Raw genomic sequence first — 22,670 nt, forward strand, 5'->3', positions numbered from 1 at the left:
AGATATGCACGCAATTAAAAATAATAAACCCTTTAACAAATCGCTTCTTAAACTTAACCCTTTCATTGACTCTGATAATATACTTCGTGTCGGAGGTCGACTCACTCACTCTCAACTCAACTATGGACAAAAGCATCCAATCATTCTATCGCCTAAACATCGCTTCACTCAACTTTTAGTTGATTACTTTCATGTATGTAATTTACATACTGGTCCTTCACTTCTACTCAGTCTGCTTAGACAGAAATTTTGGATACTTTCCGCACGTAACTTAGTACGTCAAAGAGTGCATCAATGCAATATCTGTTTTCGTTTAAACCCTAAATCTACAAACCCTCTTATGGGCGACTTGCCATCATTTCGCGTTTCAGAAGCTAAAGCCTTTGTTTATACATCGGTCGATTATGCAGGTCCCTTCTTTATTACTCACATTCGCCGCAGAGGTGTTAAAAGCCAGAAGGCTTATATTTGTTTATTTTGCTGTCTTACAACTAAGGCTCTACACATAGAGTTAGTTTCAGACTTAAGCTCTGATCTATTTCTCGCCGCTTTTCGTCGATTCATTTGTAGAAGAGGCCCCGTTTCCATGATATATAGCGACGGAGGTACTAACTTCATTGGCGCTAAACGCAAGCTTGACGAAATTTACGCTCTTTTGGAATCTGACTCTCACAAAAATTATTTAAGTTCACATTTGGCTGAACAACGCATTAAGTTTCTTCATAGTCCACCATATGGTCCGCACTTTAACGGCATCACAGAGATAAATGTTCGTTATGTAAAAACGCATCTTTATAAAGTTATTGGTCTTCAAGTGTTAACATACGAAGAGTTCAACACTGTACTTGTACAAATAGAAGGCTTATTGAATAGTAGACCATTGTGTGTTCTTAGCTCTGACCCATCTGATATATCCGCTCTCACTCCCAATCACTTTCTCAATATAACTCCACTGAAATTCTTACCAGTAGAGAATGTCTCTGATATTTCTGACAATCGGTTAACGCGTTATCAGTTAGTCAATAAATTAGTGCAAAGCTTTTGGCGTCGCTGGAGTCAGGAGTATTTAACTTCTCTACAACGCCGTGAAAAGTGGAATACGGTGACCAAACCGATAGATGTGGGCTCTGTTGTTGTTATAAAAGATGACAATGCGCATCCTCTTTGTTGGCCATTGGGTGTGGTTGTGGAAGTATATCCCGGAAAGGACAAAATCATTCGCACCTTAAAGATTCGCACTGCAACCGGTACTTATGTTCGGCCTGTAGTTAGAGTTTGTCCTCTTCCTTTACAGTAACTCAAATAATGCTCTTAATTTTAATATTCTTAACTTTAATTTAACTCAACTTTAATTTTAATTTAACTCAACTTTAACGCTAAGTTAACTCGTTTAGTTCTCTCTAACGCATGCTTTTTTGCGTTTTTAACTTTGTTTTTTTTTACAAACGCTACTCAATCTAGAGGAAGACCTCTAGGCCGGGGGAGTTGTACGCGCCAGCATTAAAACCTCATGCAATTCAAACTCATGTCACACTATTCTATCACTCATTCTGACAGTCCTTTTCCTATCCTCTCCCTCCCACCTTCAGTCTCGCTCTCGCATCGCAACGCGCCGCTTCGCCTACCTATCTGGGCGTTTATTGCTAAATAAGTATCCAAAATAAACCAATTCAAATAAACACAAATCGCGCGCTAAACTCATCTCAATAAAAATTCAAGTGTTTGTGAAAGTGAAAGAAGAACCAAGCTTGGACCGTCCTGTGGAGTCTGCTCAATCGAAGGTATCCCATCCCGTTCCTATCCCAATCTCCTACAATATGTATGTGAAGTTTTCACGACTCTAAGGCCTAGAACAGACGGTGAAACGCAACTGCAACGAAACCCTTTTGAAATTATTGATTAGAAACCAGTTTCAACCATTTTCCACACACGCTGCAACCACAATTATTTCGTTTTCTTTGAGAACAGACGTCTGCAAAATGAATTTTTTGAGAGCGAGAGTAGCTTGATAGTGTGGTATTATACAAGCAAGGATACTTTTCCACTTCTAACACAAATGTAATGTTTTTTTGTTCGTCGTCAGCCATTTTGTACAAAAGAAGCCGATGAATGAAACGCAACGCGAGTTTCCTGCGCGACGGTTTCAATGCGACTGATTTGCAACGCGTTTCAAACTGGTCGCGTCATGTGTGGTCTCTCAACGGACGCTATGGCAGAAACTTAGATGCAACTCAAAAGTAACTAGAAGTTGCAGTTGCGTTTCACCGTGTGTTCTGGGCCTTATGTATTATTAAATGTTACGCTATTTATATGTATTTGTTTGTGGTTGGAAAGTACAGAAATCTTTTGTTTGTCATATTTCACTAAACAGAAACTACAAGCTGCGCAGGGTATGTTAATGTTATAAGTACCTATTATATTAATGGTTTTAAACCTACGACACGAGCTAAGATCTTGAAATCACATATTTGGAGCAAAAAGTAAGGGAAAGGTGATCTTTAAAGTTTAAGATATTGGGTTTTTAATCTTGCCTTTCAACCATACTTCTCACGCTAAATGTAATGCTTACTTACTTAAGTGGAGACATAATCTCACACGAATAAGGTTCACATTGAATCAAGCCGTTTCACAGACAACTATTGTATTGAATCGCACACATCTACACCATGGGTTATACAATCTAATATTAATAGTAAAGTGAGCTCTAAAACCGTTTCACTAAAAGTACTTTCATAGGATTATACACTGGGGTCCATTTTACCACCCTCTCGTTAATTATCACTAATCTATTTATAGACAATGATATTTCCAAATATATTTCGGAATAACGGAAATAAACATTACGACTATTTGGGTGTGTTGTTTGTAAACGACAATATTTAGAGAAATTCGATTTTTTTTAAATTTTAATAAATAAATACATAATATCTATTTGTTAATTTCTAAATTAATTAAACCTAAATTATTCGATAATGATGATAAGGTATACATAGTTCATTATTATAAATTTTACTTTTTTGTTGTTCATATTAAGTAGTGAGATAAGAGTGACAGCAGTCAAGGTTCTTAAATTATGAAATGGCAAGTAAATCTATATATTTAAGTCTGTAGCGACGACGGAATTAACCGACAACGATTATAAATAATCGATTCAAAGATAGCCTTTTTAAATCAATTTAATCCATACAGTAGAAAAAACAAAGAATCGACTTATCGACGACAGTCATTCTTTATGGCACACTAATGCCATAAAGAATGATTGTTTCAGAATAACCTTATATTATCGGTCACAAATTCATTACAGGATTATAATGTTTGTTCGGATTACAACTGCAATTTACCGGCAAAAGCTAGTTATATTACAAAAACGACTCAGTGGTCATACATACGCTTATAAATAAAATATAATTATAAATAGCAAGTTAAAATTAATTTTACCGTTTTCGGTTATCACCGATATGCACTACGAGCATACATCACATGTAGGCCTAAATGTAATGAATATCCATACATAATATAATATTTATTGTAATACATACCTAATACACCTAGTAGTCAGAGATAAAGTAACGCAACGGAAAACTGGTAGCTGATGCACGTGGCCGTTTACCGCCATTATTGGACCTGAAACAGCAATATAGGAATTAGAATCAGATAAAATGTTAAAAATATAGAAAAGAAGGGAAGAAGAAGAATGAATGCGGTCAGCGCAGGACCGGTTGTTGTGGAATCCTTGGGGAGTTCTTTGTCCAGCAGTGGACGGCACTAGGTCGAAACAAAAATTTGAAGACACGACAAACAAGCGCAAAACAGTGCAGTCGCGAAGAATACGATGATTATTGCAATACTTTGTCACGACCATCCGTGTTGGCGTACTCAGCTTCTGCCCTAAGGGGGGCAAATCAGATTTTTTACCTCCTTTAAGTGACTGTAGCGCTTGACCACTGCGCGGTTTTTTATGGCAATAGCGCCGTGCATATTGCCAGTATCTACTGCGCGGTTTTGAATAAACCTTAGTTTGATAAACTTAACGCATAAGGCCCTGTTTATACTTTGATTAGTGATTAGGAGAGTTCATACTTCTTCTGCGACATATCAGGGGACACTTGTCTTGGACGGGGCTGGCGGGGCGTTTGCCCGGGCCCATTCTTTGGAGGGCCGCTCTCGGTACTTTTCTGATCAGCAAAGCTGAGTAGCTGGAGCAGACCGTAACCCGCTACGGCGAGCCGGGGGTCCTGTTGTACCAGGGCCGCGAGGAGAAAACCTCTATAAAAAACAACTGGAGGAGGGGATTGAGGGTTCCCTCGAAGCCAGAGACTTTCTCTCGTGAGCGAGCTTCTAGCCTGAGCCGGAGCTGCGGACGAATGTCCAACTAGGACAATAACTCGCGGCTCCGTTTCTTTGGGCTCTGGTGGAAACCGTCGGGTTTTAGTGGGTAGGCCCCGCCTTTAGTGGGTAGGCGGGGAGAGTCCCACATAACCCACTGGCCGTCCCCATCGACCAGTGGGTATGCGCAAAGCATTTCCCGATGTAAAAAAAAGCTAGTGGCTCATACACACCTGTGCCCTAGGCGAGGTAGGCCCGCACGAGCGCGCGCACGGAGCAGCGGCACAGAGGGCACGCCGACAGCGCCGCGCCGCAGCCCGCGCACGACACCAGGTGCCCGCACGGCAGGAACACCACGCTCACCTGCGTTTTTTGTTTAAAGATTTATTAGTGATTTGATTTTCAACCGACTTCAAAAAAGGAGGAGGTTCTCAATTCGACCCGTATGTTTTTTTTTTCTATGTTTGTTACGCGATAACTCCGCCAATTATGAACCGATTTGAACAAATCTTTTTTCGGCGTATAGGTAATACCTCAAGGGTGGTCCCATTTAAATTTAATAATAGAAAAAACAACCCCCAAGGGTGGAAAATTGGGGATGAACTTTTTTATACGCAATATCTCCGCCGATTATAAATCAATTTGAACGATTATTTTTTTGTTGAATAGGTATTATCAAAAGGGTGGTTTCATCCGAATTTGAAGAAAATATTTCACCCCCAAGGGTGGAAAATTGGGGATGAACTTTTTTATACGCAATATTTTTAATTTTTAGTTTTTTTTTTTGTGTTCACGCATTTGAAGTCGGTTTTATTTTTTTTAAAAGTTATGCACAATTATATCGACGCAAAATCTCGTGGCAGGCGAGGTCATATTAAGTAATTTTTGCCAAGTATACAAGTCCCGTTAGCCCCTCTTACTACTATTATTTAGTATTTAGCTTTTAATATGCTTGTGTCACGAGTGGGCTCACCAAAATAGTCGAGCGCAGGCGGGGTTTGAACCCGCGTTCTCCGTATGACTAGTCGGCCAGTCTTTCACCGTTCGGCTATCATGGCTTATTAACAATCAATGAAGGCTATCGTTTATCGTTATAGCGCTTACCAGTTGGTGCTACTGGCGAGTAAAGTCACTGTCAGTTCCTAGTGACGAAGATAGAGGACTATTGCATTTGCACTCACCAAGATGGCGCCACTGTAGAGTACGATCATGTCAATAGCCAGTGGTGCCAACTGTTATGAAGACGATAGCTACTCATTGAATGAGGGCTATCGTTTTTATACTTAACAGTTGGCACCCCTGGCGACTGACAGGACCTTACTCTACAGTGGCGCCCATCTTGATGAGTGCAAATGCGATAGTCCTCCTAACACTTTAGCGCTCACCAGTTGGTGCCACTGTCTTCGCTACTAGCAAGTGACAGGATCTTACTCTACAGTGGCGCTAACTGGTGAGCGCTAAAACGATAGCGCTCATTGGCACTAATGGAGATTGACATGATCCTATTCTACAGTGGCGCCAACTAGGATGTGCGCCACGATAAACTTTTAACGAGGCATTTTATTAAATTTACGCGATAAGACCATACATGTCGTCTAAAATCAGATTCTATCACGGCGCCATCCATTCCATCTTAGCCCGGCTGATGAGTGCAAATGCGATAGTCCTCCTACCGCTTCAGCGCTCACTATTTGGCGCCGAGTTCTTTCGCCACTAGCAAATAACAGTGACCTTACCCTACTGCTGCTGCCTCTTCTGGCAGCACTGGCCCATTTATTGTCCCGAAGCAGTGGTAGGGTTAATTACTGGGACGTGTAAAAGTGCTTTTTTTAAAAGCCTATTTGCATAAATAAATGAGTTTCATGATTTTTACAATGGCGCCAACTTGTGAGCATTAAAACGATAGCCTTCATTGAGTTATGCTAGCACTTCACTCGGCGGTAAAAGTATAAAATGTTTGCTTAATTTGTCAAATGACAATACACGTCTTGCTAAATTGGGATGATGAGGGTTTAATAAACTGCGCTCACCGCTGCACCCGTTGGCGCTACTGGCGAGTAAGTTCCTGCCACTAGCTTGTGGCTAAAACAGTGGCGCCAACTGGTCAAAGCCGAAAAGATCGCATATACAATCGCCAGGTTGGCGCCACTGTCAGTAAGGTTCTCCAATTTTTATAAAAAACAATTGGAATGGAATTCTTTCCAAAAACCATCAAACCAATTCCTAAGCAAAGATCGATAAAATAATATCTTGATGAAATGTAAATATTTTTTAAATACAACGTATCGTTGATTCAAATTCAAATAATAATAAAAATTCATATAAAGAGGCTTTTAAACAAAAGCCTGACAAATGTTGAAGTGTTTTTACCCAACAAATCAAATCTCACCTCATTATCCATGCACACCTTGCACACCCTGGCCTCTTTTAGCTGCCGATTTTCTTCCTCGAGCGTCAGAGTCTTTTCTTCCTTTTTCTCTTTACCATCCACTTCTTCCTTCTTCGCTTCATCCCCTTTCACGGGAGGGGCAGGAGGGGCAGGAAGAGCAGGGGGGGCATCTGTTACGCTAGGGGCATCTGTTGCGCTAGGGGCATCTGTTGCGCTAGGGGCATCTGTTGCGCTAGGGGCATCTGTTGTGCTAGGGGCTTCTACGAAGCAAGGGGCGTGGGGGGCCCCGAAGACGGGGGGAGGGGGGCTAGGGGTGGTAGAGGCACGGTTAGTGAAGAAAATGGCCGGAGAAAATGCTCTCGGATCTGCTGTGTTGAAAATTAACTCTCTCGGTTCTCGGGGAAGCGTTATGGTCAGACGACGCTCGGGCTGGTTGTCCTCCCATGACGTAGGCATCTGGTTACTGTGGAGAAAGTTTGGTCAGCTCAATGAGATGATAATGTTACTTGAAGTATATATTTAAGTGATTTGAATAAAATATTTGATTGCAAGTTACCGCAATTACGACATTTCAAGACATAGGTATCTTAACGATTTCTTAATTTCTGACAAATCAAATGGGAATGTCAATACTATAAAAACTACCAACGAAAATTGTTTTGAACGAGATCTAGTAAGTAGTTTTTTTTTTAATACCTAGTAAATCGTAAACCGCTTATTACCGCGTAATCTTTCATACTAATAACTTAAACAAAAAATAATAATTTTAATTTCATAAATCAATGGTACGGAACCCTCGGTGCGCGAGTTCGACTCGCACTTGGCCGGTTTTTTCTTGTAACACCAAACGTCAGCGAGACTTCAGATTTATATGCTCTGTCACGTCATAATATGTCAATGTCACTCCTCCCGTGCCGCTCCTATACCTCAGGCACTGAGTTAAGCGCTAGATCTAGTAAACATAGCTCGTAGAGACGATGGCCGTTGGGGCAGGAAAGTTCTCTAGTGGCGACCACGGGCTGGAAGACGTAGCGTGGGCAGGCCTCCTACTAGGTGGACCGACGATCTGGTAAAGGTCGCGCGAAGAGCCTGGATGCGGGCAGCGCAGGACCGTTCATTGTGGAAAACCTTGGGGGAGGCCTTTGTCCAGCAGTGGACGTCATTTGGCTGAAACGAAACCTAGTAAACAATAAACAAATATTACATACCCAACCCTAGGCGATATTTCCATTAGTGTCTCCGCTAGTATGTCGCGGGCCAACTGTTGGCTTTGGGGGTTCACGCTCCAAGCCTCCTCGTTGAGTTGTTCGTTCAACACCGCGTCTATAAGCGCCTCCGCTGAACCGTATGGGATGCCTGTAAACAGTAATGTTTACCAAATCGATGTAAATTAGCGGAAAGTTTTATATTTAGCCGAAAGATTGGTCATGCATTTGAATACTGATTAGGCTTTTTCCTTGAAGAACAAGTTTTATTTCTACATGCATAAGAAATATCTTAGATTATTTTTTTCCTTATTTAGAATTTTTTTCCTTCGGGAAATAATTATGCATAGCCATTGGCCGATGGGTACGGCCAGTTGGTTATTATCTGGGACTCTCCCCGCCAGAAGGACAGGGCTTTTCAACTAAAACCCGGTGTCCTCTAAAGTCGCGAGTTATAATCCTAAAATTGGACATTTGTCCGCGGCTCTTCCTCATTCAGACTAAGCGTAAGGGGGCGTCCATAAATTACGTGAGACTTTTAGGGGGGGGAGGGGGTCAACGAAAACCTCACTAAATCTCACGTGGGGGAGAGGGGGGGTCTCGGAAAATATCACGTAATTTTTCCCGCAAGAGATAGAGTAAAATTGCCAGAAAACTGGGTTATTGAAGTAAAAAAAAATGATTTTCTTTATGATGATAACGACAATTTATTCTAAACCGTCTAATCAAATTAAACTAAAAATGCCTCCATCTGCATTTGTGAACACTAAAGATGCAGAATAAATGTCGAAATTAAGAAAATTCGAAATTAAAAAAAAACGTCATCGGCATCGCTATTGCGTAAAAAATTGGCCAAGTGCCTGATGCCAAGAACCCTGCACTGCGCGTGGCACGACACTGGGTTACTGATTTTTTCATATAAATCTAATAGACTCGAAGCATAGACATTGAAAATAGGCATTTTATTAAATATCACGTGAGATTAGGGGGGTGGGGGAGGGGGTCAGGCAAAATCTCACCAAATCTCACCAAGGGGGGCGGGGGGGTTGAAAAATGGCCAAAATTGTCTCACGTAATTTATGGACGCCCCCTAAGTAAGCCTACGATAAAACTTGCGCGGGCGCACGGAACGGACATCGGCACGCAATCTACCCAGTCTGTGCCACCTGCCCAGTCCATACTATTTTTCGATACAACCACGTGCGTGTTATCAACATGTCAGGTATTTGGGTATTCATTATTTTTACACCTTGTTAGCATAAAACTCACCACCTAAAACAAAACAGCTCATTACAGACAAACAATAAACTGTAAGTTTTTGAGAGTATTTCATAAATGGAGCAATAATTACTTTATTTACAACATGAAGGATGTTTACTATACTGACCAGTAGCGCGCAGCCTTCGAGTTATAGCCCTGCGGACCCTCGCCGCGTCGAGGCCAGCTCCCAGCGCGGCCGTCACGATGTTACTATCCATAACCGTTTCCACCTGAAAGGAAAAAATACAATTAAAAGCACGCAGAGTTAGTCATCGTTTCGGTCAACGTCGTCTAAGGCTGCGTTTCCACCAGAGGTGTGCGAGAATGCGTAGCCAATAGAATCGCTTCATTTACCTCGCACCGGTAAATGAAGCGATTCTATTGGTTCTTTACAAACACATCCCTTGCTACGCATCCGCGCAAATCTCTGGTGGAAACGCAGCCTAATGCTGGACACAGACCTCCCATCCCACAAGGATTTCCGCAATGATCAGACCATCGCGGGAGGCCAACCTATACTACGTTTTTGGATCGGTCGCCACTCATGAACTTTTTGCTACAACCAGGCCTGTTCATCTCGGCGAGTTTACATCGAAAACAAAACACGCACGATGGCCCACCTACAGGATACTATTCGACAAGGCCTCACATACGAGCGAACATTGACTCACGCACGCGTATTCTTGTGTATGATGGAAGAAAATAAAGAAAATGGTGTACTAAATACTGTGCAGTATTTAACTGCCTAAATAATAATAAAAACACAGAATGTACTTTTTTAAGTTGCCTCAAGACACTGAGAGGTAAATAAGTAGTTAATATCATTCATGATAATTCATGCTAAATCATGTATTTCCTCCGCCATTTTCCGCAGTTTGGCACCTCACCTCACGTCACATCATTTTACCGAAGTCAGCCCTGTAGCTTCGGCGCAGTGCCGATCACTGACGTTTGTCAACAAAATGGTGCTTGACTCTTGAGACAGGCTAAATTACACCATATTGTTAATGACATTGAGCATACATTTTTTTAAATACCTTCGCGAAGTAAAACTTCTGTACGTAGTACTTATTATTATTCTACAACGGCCATTATCCCTTTCAGCACCAGAGAAAAATTTGACGATTTCTAAAAAATCGCGTTAGTTTCTGGGGTCTTTAGGATCTTAGTAAATAGAGAAAAATAGCGAAAAAATTTAGGGGGTGACTTTAACCCCCTTAACCCCCCCGCACGATCGTATCAATCCGTCATGAACCTATGAATAGCTATTTTATTACAATTAAAATTTAAACTAATAAAAAAAGACATTTTAGATGTAAGGAGCTTTATTATTCTTCATAAAGACATGATATCGTAATTAGATACTAATTTCTGATAAAAAATTCAAAAATAGCTCATGGCCCTAACCTAGAACTCTGTCAAAACCTGAATTTTTGGGGTAGTAGCATCTTAAAATTGAACATGAGCTTTCGTTTTTAGTAATAACTTATTTTTTTTAATCCCAGATGTCGAGGCTATTATTCAATAACACATGGGGTTAGATATTTTCATAAAAGGGATCATTTTGGTTCATCTATTGGTACTAGAATCCTGGTATTCACTCGATATTTTCACTGGTGGCTGTATTTTCTACAGCGGATTTGTACTATTTGGTGGTTATGTGTCTCGGAGACATTCTTGAGTTTATTCTAGAGTAAATCTGATGTTCAGGCCTTTAAAAGATTCGAAAGGTTTCCATTACTTACATTACCAAAAATTCAAACATCGTCCCGACATGCACGCTCGTGCTGTAGAACTTTAGGAGTACCTGGTACTCGGCTACATCTAACTTTTTATAAACTTAAAGCGAATTATATTTTTTAAGGATATAATTTAAATTAATACGCACAAAATTCATTGAAATCCACAAAAGAAGTAATTTAAATAAATTAATACTTTTCACGCCTCCCGTAGTTATGTACACGTCCATCTTTGTCACTCAACACAGCACCGACTGAACGCCATTGAAAGTTTTTGTATGAAAAATAGCAAATATATCGAACCGTACGATCGATCGGAGGCGTCTTGGCGCGGTAAAATTGATTTACCAATTCACTAGATTTTTTCAAAGTCGAACGCACTTTCGTATTATTCTGTGCTGAAAGGGATAAAATAGTTTGGCAATCCTGCGAGCTGTCATCCTACTCACTCACTCAATGCTATTGTAATGTCTTAAGGTCCTAATTATGTAACTGCTATTGTGTACAAAGTGTACACTTACCCCTTTTAAGGGAAATAAATATCGTAGCCCTAAATCCCGTAATCAAGTTACTTTTCAAATTGCTGAGTTGTTAATCGTCATAAGCGTTTGTTAATTTACCATTTCAAATTATTATTACCTGTGTGTCTAGTACTGACTGTGGAGGAGGGTTGGCGGCTGCTGGATTGTTGTTGTTATTATTATTACCCCTCCGCCTTCGCGCGTTGTCAGATGATAGCTGTAATAATAAAAATGTTATTAGTCTAACAATATAGCAGTCTTCAAAAATATAAGTATATAAATACGAACTCATACTCACTGACGAACAAAAGTATGGAATCATCGTTATGTTTTGTTCCGAGCAATCATAAGAACTGAATGTATCTATGATATCAATATTATCAATTTAAAGTTTATAATAATTACCTTTAAAATGGTACCATTTTTATTTGTCTTCTATTGGTCATTTAGTTCTTATGATCGCTCGAACAAATAGGTGATTCCATATTTTGCTCGCGAGTGCAATTTATTTACAAAAAAAAAGTATTTGATAAGTATGTTTAAGAATCTGTATTATTTTATTTATAATCGCTACACGAAAATATACTCTATAGCATTGATATTAAGACTTACAGTCCGCTCCACCTGGCCTTGCGATGGCTTTTTGCGGCAAGTTTCGACGAAATCCCGTCCCTTGATAAGCAGCACGTAGCCACAATGCGGGAACCAATGCGCATGCTCGTCCCACGGCTTGTCAGTCGTCTCCCATTTGGCAAGGCCGCCGTCGCAGTAGAAGCAACGAACCTATAATGCAAAAATAAGACGTATGGTCTCATAATAAGGTTTAAAATAACAGCAGTGTCAGAAATTATGAGCCGTATGGTTAGAGAGAGTAGAATAGGACCACCTCTATCTTCAAGTGGATGTTGTAAAAGGCAACTAAGGGATAATTATGGTCGACATAATATGGATGTATAAGCCAAATTCTTCTTGTTCTGCTGTGGAAATCAAATCGCAAATGGACACAAATCAAATAAGCACTATCCATCGCCTTTGTTAAATTAAAATAAATCTTATTCTGATGAAACAAAATATACATGATTTTCTTTAACTTTTTTCTTTATCACCACATTCACGCTAATCTCAGAAACTACAGCTCCGATTTAAAAAAAAATGTGTTGGATAGCCCATTTATCGAGGAAGGCTTCAGGCTATATAACACCACTCTACAGCCAAAAGAAAAATGTTTCAAAAACGGGAATTCATACTACTATCACGCGTTTTCGCGGGCACAGCTATTAGAATACATACATGATCTTCATTCCCCGAGTAATAGAATCCAGCCTCGGCCAGCGTTTGCGGGGCCTGAGGGCGGTCAGTCGGCCACCGCGAGAATGTGGCCAGTCGCGCGGCCAGCGACGCCTGCGACGGATTCCTCGCGCATCCGCTCACCACGCCGAGGTTGCGCCAAGTGTTCCCATCCAGTAAGCGAGTGTTGTGCTCTGCACCTGACCTGTTGTCAACAATGACATTTCTGTTGAAATATCATCATCAAAAGTTGTTTAATATCTATGTTTAACGTCTATAGAAGCGAGAGGTCATTATTCAGTCAGTCATTGACTCAATGATTAAACAGGAGGACTCGAAAAAGCTAAAAATCGACAGGATTTCTAAGGCGAGGAACTAAAGTTTTTAGAGAAGCAACAACTTACTTTTTGTAAGTTAGAATACTTCCTATTCGTCTTCATTTATAGGACTAAATACCATAACATGTAAATACATCCTTAAATAATGAAGATACATAAAATAATGTAGACTAATTCTACACTCGGCATCAAATAAATCGCACCTCCCGCAACAAGCACTTTTCAAAAGTATGCATCCTCACTTCCCACCAACATTGGTACCATTTGAAAGCCTAGTTCTAAGCTTAATTTCATTAAAGGAAAGGCTTTTACCCCAAAAATGTGTCTTTAGAAGGATCCAGAGTCACTTCTTCAAAAAATAGGTAGTTACGCTTGAGCCAACTTTTATGGCTACAAAACTGTTAAGTTGGGATTAATCGCTATCCATCTGTTAAAGAGGACACGTGAGGTCATTATTTGGTTTTCTAACCATAAAAATTGGTCTTATTGATCCCACAGGTGAGCCCAAAGTGAAGTCATTTTTCAAGTCACATTTATGGTATATGTTAATAATTTATTAAGAAATTAAATGTGTTTTTCTTAAAGGATATTTATTGGGCTTTCAAATAACACCAAAATTGTTGGGGCACCATGATTATGTCACAAGAAAATCTTTAAAGTTCGTATCGCGGAAGGTGCGATTTATTTGACGTTGAGTATATAAAGGGTTAATCATTTAGTCGTGAAATAAGAAACCTTCAAAGTGCCCTATAAAATCGCACAAGTAACAGATCGCATTACTCAACAACAATCGATAGTGTTGCAATCGTACAATGCGAGTGCACGATCTATTAACAGTCTCAATCAATCAATTTATATTGTTTGCTGCATTCCCTCGGGGTCTTGTGCATACATGCTGTTTATTTACATAGAATTTACTATGTATAGTATACAACAGTAAGTATGTAAACTCAATGCCAATTTACACTGTTTGGAGGCTAAGTTTCAATGTCAGTATCAGTGTTTAGACTTGGGCAGACTTACAATGTAGCATACATACATTTGCAATACAATCGTACATTAATTAAAATATTTAACTCGCAAATAACTAAGTTCTGTAAAACATTTAAGTATAATATCATTTTAAATATATCTCGAGATTATCCCAGAAGATAGAGAGAGGTAGATACAGAGGACCGAGGTAGGTATGACAAGCAAACTCTCCAATAACTGTGCAGATATAAATGTAACATAATTATGATGTAATGTTATACATACAAACAAATACTATCATGAATCCACGTTAACCAGTTGAAGAGGGGAAGTTCTATGTAAGAGGCTACGCAAATAGGTAACGTTAATATTGATGACGTCATTTAAGGTGAATGCTCACTTCTCTGATGAATATTACTCATCTGTTACTCAGAATAATTTTTAAGTCATCCAATATTTTACGATAAAAATAGAAATTTCAAAATATGTGTGCACTACTTTGCACTGATGCAACATTATTGGCCAAACTTTACACATACACAATAACGACGTAAAAGGATTGGTCGGCAACAAGACAAAAAAAAAGGCTTTATTATATTACTTTATTAAAAACAAGTTTTTTTGTAATTTTATTTAATACTGCATTTTACCAGCATACTTCAAGATTAAAACTTTTATCTGACTAAATGATTTTTATTTTCACTATCTTCAGTGATTATAAAATCGTTGGTAAAAATAGCCTAAATATTGTAAGGGTATTTTTTTTATAAATATATCCAATCACTTTAAATGACTTTTATTTATAGTTAGAGATAATTGTAAGTAGATTATATAATTATCTATTCGTGACTTGCAGATCATTATCAATTTATTATAGGCTTTGCACAAATATGCTTGATGCACCTGTTTTCATTGTTGTCTTTTATTTTGGGTCCACATGGCACATGTAGTGGATTCATGTTCATTGTCCATATATCAAACAATGAACACAATTAAATTTAAGTTCATGGATTCTGTTCAATGATTGGTCTAAATATTCAATTTTAGCCAATCAAAAGTCTCAATCGGAGCAAGAAATTGAATCAAGTTCTGAGCTCTGTTCTGTAATAAGCACCTAAATGACCTAATGACGATGATGAACTTACGATTGACTTGGTGGCTCGGGGAGAGGAGGCGTCCCTTCCGCCCTCTCGGGCTCAGACATCGAGTCACTGAAAGAGTACCCCGGAGACTCGTCCCTTCGGACCCTCGGCGGCGCCGCCGCGCGGGCCTCCTGTATCTGACGGGTCACATCCCTGGCTGACTCCATAAGCCTTTGGGCGTGCGCGCAGTTCGGGAAATACCTGACACATAATCACAGCTGTTTATCTTATTATGTAAACAGAAAACACAAGTAAAGTCCCTAGAAAGAATAAATAAATAATCAAGATTTATGACTATGTTATGAGATTCGGTTAAGGTGAATGTAACATTGATTACAATATTTATGTAAACAACTTAGATATTGAATATAAGACGGACCAAAAGAGCAATTGAAAGGAAATTTTACATACATGATGTTCAATAATGGCATGTTAAATAAATAAATCATGTAATAAGGTGTTATTAGAAGACTTACATTCTATGTACTTCTAATGGGGCCCCCAGTGATCCGAATCTTCTAAACGGAGCCAACTCCCCTCCGCACCACGCACACCGAAGTCTACCCTCCCCAGAATGGTAGAACCCCGCAGCAGCTAAAGCCTCTCTGGATATTGAACCATCCTATTTAAAAGAAAAATCTGAGTTAGGCAATAGAGCAACCATGAAAAACATGCAGAGATTAAGAGTTAGGGGATAAGTGATAACTTTAACTGCCTACTACGATAATCAGTGAATTTTGTTTCTATTTCAGGCTGGTTTTAGAGTCACGCTGACGCTCGCTGACCGTCAGCGCTGACAGCCGAAATGTATGAAGCGTCGGCGCGGAGCGATCAGCGTCACTCAGGAACGTTCCCTTCAATTACATACATATTGATCTGTCAGTGCCGATGATCAGCGAGCAGTCAGCGCGATTCTAAAACCGCCTTACCTATTATAACCTACTCGATGTATATTCAGGTTTATTTTACATAAATTTTACATTAACATGCAATAACTTATAAACATTTCCCATAAATGTTCAAATTAATATTTACATAGGTATAACCATATGCTATACTAAATAGGTGCATTAACTAAACCTGCATTAGTTTCACTTTGTCTCAAGGTTTTCTATGAGGTTGAATTTGAAAAGTTAGTGTTCTACGACCTTAACTTCACAAGGGCAAGGTTAAAGAACAAGTAAATATTAGATGTTGTGTGTTAATTATACAAGCATGCAACTAAGAAGAAATTCTTAAAACATATGATATTGACTATAAACATAATAAGGCCTTGGGCCCTAGACAAGTGGCATGTTTTGATCTTTCCGAAAATCTAATCCCTTCACAGAGCGAAGTAACTTTCTACAAATAACACCAGAGCCAAAACCCTTTTGAAATTACAACTGTCTAGTTTTGCAACTTGTCTAGGGTATTAAAAGTACAATAAATAGTCTTGCTCACAACCCAATTGCTAAAAGACAACAGCCGTAGCGCATCATTTCGGTACAAGAAATCGTCTTCATTGACTCCATAGTGTTCAAAGTTTCCATATTCTTCTTCAACCTCATGTTGTCCAAATGTGAAGGACCAATCTGCCGGGTTCCACTCGTCCGGAGGACATTCGATTGGGGAATCACTTGAGGAGTTAAGCACGATAGGCACGTTCCCAGATTGGTCGGGATTCACTACAAACGCACAACTGGGCTCCAATTGCCTGTGACGCCACATCACTTGATCACCATAGTTCCACTGCGATATTTTACCATCACAACTAAAACATTGCACCTCTGTACCTTGGCCCGTGTAATAGAAACCCGCTTTTGCGATTCGTATTGGCTCAACAGGAGCTGAGGCGGGCCAAGTCCCAAATGTATCCAACCTGTTCTTCTCAAAATTCATTTTTTTATCGCAACAAAAACACACGAACGGGAATACGATTAAAAATATTTATGTATTCAGTTTTACAGAAAACAATATCATGGTGTATTGAGATTCAAAAAGCTATCTAACAAGTAATGGTAATAAATTGATAATAATCCGCAAAGATGTGCAACAATTCTTCTTCTTCTTTGGTTTATGGCGATGAACTTGCGTTTTTTCGCCACTGAGGGCACACTATTCCGCCAATGTCACGTGCGCAGCTTTTACAGTGCAACAATTTATTTTACGCGAAAAGATGAAAGAAGAAATCGATTTTATTTTTGACTTTGACAGCAGTGTGACCCACGGGGTGGAAACGCCATAGAGTTTGACAGCTCCATAGAGAGTGAATTTTTTTGACAGTTCCGAGAGGAAGTGACTTTTTTTATAGTTGTCGTTTGTATGCGACAATGGTCTTTTGCGTGTCTGGAATCAAGTTAGTAAACATTTTCGAATTACAACTTCAACTTTTATTTATAAATTATTTTATTGAATCTATTTGCATTCTATAAATGAAATGATTATTTAAAAGTATTTTAATTCAAAGTCGTAATTTTCACTTTAATCAATTTAGTTCCGTCTCAAGTCTACAACTGTGACATTATTAAAAAAAAAAACGTCAAAAATTTTCATCGAAAAAACGTGTTTTTCTAACAAATTTTATCTAATTAAAATCAATAATTTCTCAATCAATATTAATAAGAACTACATGTGCATGGATTGCCAGTTGGATTGATGTTTGTTTTAAGAAGAAATTTCTCTCAAGTAAGATATCCACTCGAGAAAGGTTATTGCAGCTTGCAGCAACATCATGTTTTATCAAGTATTGAACCACACAAAGGATTAAATCTTCATTACAATATCATTCATAACTCCATTTAAATCAATGGAAACTACATATGGATCGTTTCATGGAGTAACAACATACTTTGGAGTTTGGACCCAAAATACAATACACGTAGGTACATTGCAGGCATAGATTGCAGGACACAGTGAATGATACGTGTTTTATACAGTGAATCTAAGTACCTATTTGTTTCAGGTTAATATCGAACTTATAAGGTGTTAAGCTGCAATTACAATAAAAGTGCTTGCTATGGAATCACCGGTGCTGATCATTATTGTCAACTGTTACTTAAAATCCAGATGAACCAACCTTTACTTCCTATTCAAATAAGTTTAGAAGAAACCTATATAAGCAATAAAACCAGACCAAGAATGCTTGATTACAAACGATGAACTCATTTCATTTGCAAGTTATGCCATGACATAAATGCATTAAATTAGGAAGATTTGTATTAGATGAATTACCCAGATAACAATTAAAACAACTTCTGTTGATAAGAACATTTGGTAAGTACCTTTAAAATTTAAAACACCCTCAAAATGATTCTAACCTTATCCTCTGACGCTTTTCGACTAGGATCAAATAAAAGTTAATTATTTAATTACAGATTGGTGGAATCCAGATTCTGTGAATGTACATGTAATTGATTGACAAGTACACCATTTGACAAGGTAAATTAATTTTATTTAACAAAGTAGTGCAAATCTAGAAACAAAACAGACAGTAAGTAGGTATGGTAGATAAGACAGATCACTTGTTCATCTGCTGTACTCTTCATAATATTAGTGTAGAATGTAGATGATGTAGGAGATTACAGTCTTACGGTGACATTTGCATCTTTTTGCTCTAAATTTACAAATATTTCATATATTTTACAGGTGGTGAGAAACGTGTAGATCTGGCCTGCTTACAGTGGCTATTGGATTGGACAGAACCAAAGTGAGAGTGAACGTGTGAATTTATGGAGAACATTAAAAACTATTTTACTATAAGTCATAACGCAACTTATTTTGTATGAGTTACATACAAATGTCAAGCCGTGAGTACATTATGTAAAAACTAAAACAATGTACTGTAATCACAACAGTAACTGTAATCTTTTAAAATCCAATAGTTTTAATGCTTATTGATTTTCGTAAACAAAATATTTCATGTTATATTTCATCAATAAAGTTTCATTTGATACTTCAATAGTTTTATTTTTAACCGCAATACATGAAAAGGAACGGAATATAAAAAAGTATGACAGGTATATTTAATCTGTGGGTGGCAGACGCCATATTGTATTCAGCGCCACCTACTGGACAATCTAGCTCGGTACCAGTTTGTTTATCGTTTAACCAATACTAGGGCCGTTTCCTATCTGTCTTTAGACATACTCTCTAATCTGTGGTGTGACCACAGATTAGAGAGTATGTCTAGTGTGACCACCTGTCCCTGTCAGTCAGTGTTGCCAACTCGGATTTTGAAAAAGTCGTAGAACAGATTAGAAAATTACGTAGAAATGGTACTATTTCCATAAAGAAAATACGTAGATCTACGTACTTTTTTTTCTGAGTGAAATGACGAGAGTAGGGGTAGGTATAGCCTGACCAGGAACATAAAAACCCTGGCATAGAGGCGCGTCAATTGCATTTGATAGTGCAACACTGAGTACAGTCGTACATGTGTTAAATTAATAGGCTAAATTTATGTATAAGGATTCAGATTACGGGCTAATCTGATATTTTCATAAATTAAAGAAAAAATATTATTAAAGGTAACCTGGTTTAAATAAATTAAATGAAACCATCAATCTAGCTAGTAGGATTTATTTTATTATTCATCAATAATCAAATTCAGAACTTGAATATTCAACTGCAAGTTCTGCTCATTAACGCTTCAAACTCGGTACTTCTTTCCCAATTCCATAAAATTCAAAACTTACTATCTATGTCAATAATAACCTGCTTTGTTTACGGTTAATGGTGCCCTTCCTCTGCAGTGATCGCCATAAGCGTGACCACGGCACGTTCCCTAACACCTACCCGTGTACCTATGCATTAAGGCAGGGTTTCTCAAAGGAGTCGCCACTCGCACACTCACTGCGGGTGCCAGTCGCACAGTCGCGACAACAATATAATTACGCGCGAGCGATAAGGGTGGGTAGCTAGGGGTCATTGAACAAAATTCTACGTGCTCACGGACCGGGCTTTAGTGAAACAGACTACAGCTAATTTTCATAGCGGACTGTACTATACGATAAACATGTCAGTCAATTTGACAACCTTTGTCGGAAACATTATTCAATGAAAATATTGTCCGAACCCTTAGTATTTCTCTTCGACAAATACATTAACACATTGTGAACCACTTTTCTTTCACGACTATAAAAATATTTTAGCAATTTAATTCACAAAATCAATTGCACACATTTAAAATAAAGTTTGTTTACACTTTGACAACAATAGACTGACATGCAAGGTGACATGTCAATGAAGTTTTCAGTTACTGTTGCCATTAAAAGAAATTAGTACCATTAGTTTTCCGCAACATGGCGAGGGTTTTTATGTTCCTGGTCAGGCTATAAAAGTAATAAAAGGACAATTTATATTACCCTAAAAGTAGTAAAGTATAGTTCCAAAATACTGAACTGTCCTATCGATGACATTGACAGTGGGGCGCCACCGTCAATACCGGATAGCTGGTTTCGATTTTTGCCATGTTGGAAACCATATTATAGTTGAACGATGGTAGCGCCCCCCTGTCATTGAGTTTGGTGGGACAGTTCACCGTGGGTCATCTATAGGTGTACCAGAATCTCATGGCAAACAAAAATATTGGAAAAGTGTGTTTTTCATATGGCCATTGTCTATGGTTTAATTGTCACCTGTCAAAGAAAATTATGAAATCTGTCAGCCGCTGCAAAATTTTTGTAATCTCTTCTTGACTATTTGTTATTTTTCTGAAAAAGTCGAAAAAGTTCAAGCAACGCATATTGTTTTTAATGTGAATTGTAAAATAAGGCATAAATCAAAGTCAATCTTTGATTCTAAAGCGCGTCGTCGAGTTGACAGTAAGTAGGACTGAAATGTTTTGATACATTTAGTTTATTACCCAACTGCTTCAGAAGGAGGGTTGTGTTTTTTTTATATTATTCTTACTTAATAGCTGCTTTATCGGGGTTTTCAGGTATATCTCACAAATTGGTGCAGATGTTATTATGACCATGTAAAGAAAATTGAAAAAGATTTCATCGAAGCAAGATTGAATAATGGAGAAGTTTCCATTTTTTTTTCTTTTAAATAAACTTGAAATAAATATAAGTAAAACTTATAATAATTGTGAAATAATCATGAAAATATCTCTACAAATAAATAAGTTACAGGGCCCTAAAGTTGCGCATAACTATTCACGCCATTTTGATCGGTGTATTCACGACAGTCATTCGGAGTACAAACAGTAAATCACCCCTGATCCAGCCAGTACTGTTGACAGGTTCATTTTTTTAAATCTAGCAGTTTTGAATTTTTCAGCTAGGGTCACTCAAGATTCTTTCCTAGTAAAATTTCACCGCCTATGTTTCAGTTCCACGCGAAAATATGTAGGTAATATAAATAATTTATTTCTCAGACATTTCTTGATCGATTTAAAAAAAAACTTCACCGTCTTTTTAGTTTTGGTATAATATATTTTAATCCCATTCAGAGAAATATAGTCTTTTTAACATCAGGAACTTCTCCATTGAAATGCTGGAAGAGCAATTTATTTACAGTACCTCTTTATCTTTATCATCTGTCTATTGAAGAACAAGAAATGCAAGTGGAGTTCTTAGAATCGTTTTCTAGTTCTGAAGTGAAGATGAAGTGATAAGTTAAAAGTATGATGCATAATAAAATTAGTTACTTAAAGTAATATACGATTTATTTAATTTCCAAGACATTTTCCTATGTTAAAAACCTGATGTCTAACAACATTCTTCATACACATACCTACCTAAAATGTATATTCGTACTTCATGTTCATTAATATTAAAGTAATAAAAGTAAAAAATTAAACAGTATCAAGATCGTTTATTCCAATTTCCCCAGTATTGCTCTCAACAAAGTTTATTTTCCCTATTTGCCATGAGATTCTGGTACACCTATATACACTTTTATTGTGTATCATTTTCAGAAATTTTTTCAGACAAATTAAATTTATACATACAGTGTGAGTCACGTTAAAGTGTACATATGAAAATATATAGATGAAACTAGACCTATTTTTATCGACAAAAAAGAGGTCAAATTTTTTTTGAGTTTTTTTTTTAATTTTTTATAGATTTTTTTTCTTCCAATTACTTATTGTAAAGAAAACGTAATAACTTTTAAACTAAGCGGTATATCCTGATAAAATAAAAACAATAATAATGCTAAATAACAGGCAATACTAAAAAAATACATAAAATACACAAAAAAGGCCAAAAAATAATAAAAAATGATACTTTTTGAAAAAAAAAAAAACTGCTTTTGAATTTGTGTTTTTTTGGTTTTTTGATAAATATCTCCAAAGAATGACCCTATAACCGAAGGTTTTTATTACTTAAAAACCTTCGTAAAACCAAAAATCGCATGTCTCTATCCCTATCACAACGTTTGCAATGATCGTTTGAACTATCATTGCAAACGCAAAACTTAAAGTAAAGGAAACGATGCCCATTCAGCCTATTTTGCAAATTTGATAGAAAATACGTAGATTCTGGGACTAAAGTTCGTAGGTTT

The 22,670-nt window shown here is 37.9% G+C and overlaps 1 protein-coding gene and 1 long non-coding RNA gene across 4 annotated transcripts; one reads left to right on the top strand and one right to left on the bottom strand.

The window, feature by feature from the left end:
* Positions 1-1,820: 1,820 nt before the first annotated feature.
* Positions 1,821-17,213, bottom strand: LOC135076207 (baculoviral IAP repeat-containing protein 7-like). 3 transcript variants are annotated; one of them, XM_063970689.1, is made up of 11 exons: positions 16,626-17,213; positions 15,656-15,801; positions 15,183-15,380; positions 12,731-12,953; positions 12,053-12,223; positions 11,559-11,657; positions 9,308-9,410; positions 7,924-8,071; positions 6,716-7,178; positions 4,560-4,689; positions 1,821-3,624 (listed from the first exon to the last, which is right to left on the bottom strand). In XM_063970689.1, the coding sequence occupies exons 1-10, from the start codon at positions 17,058-17,060 to the stop codon at positions 4,567-4,569; spliced, it is 2,109 nt and encodes a 702-aa protein (XP_063826759.1). In that variant the 5' UTR covers positions 17,061-17,213; the 3' UTR covers positions 1,821-3,624; positions 4,560-4,566. The 3 variants fall into 3 exon arrangements, with proteins under 3 accessions (XP_063826759.1, XP_063826760.1, XP_063826758.1); XM_063970690.1 differs by having other exon boundaries at positions 12,731-12,932; positions 16,623-17,213; XM_063970688.1 differs by having other exon boundaries at positions 16,623-17,213.
* A 477-nt stretch (positions 17,214-17,690) lies between these two features.
* LOC135075869 (uncharacterized) lies at positions 17,691-19,113 on the top strand. Its single transcript, XR_010258133.1, has 4 exons — positions 17,691-18,039; positions 18,124-18,434; positions 18,536-18,599; positions 18,807-19,113. It is a non-coding gene; the product is annotated as an uncharacterized LOC135075869 (long non-coding RNA).
* The last annotated feature ends 3,557 nt before the right edge of the window (positions 19,114-22,670 follow it).

The sequence above is a fragment of the Ostrinia nubilalis genome, chromosome 11 (genome assembly GCF_963855985.1).
Source record: "Ostrinia nubilalis chromosome 11, ilOstNubi1.1, whole genome shotgun sequence".
Classification (NCBI taxonomy): domain Eukaryota; kingdom Metazoa; phylum Arthropoda; class Insecta; order Lepidoptera; family Crambidae; genus Ostrinia; species Ostrinia nubilalis.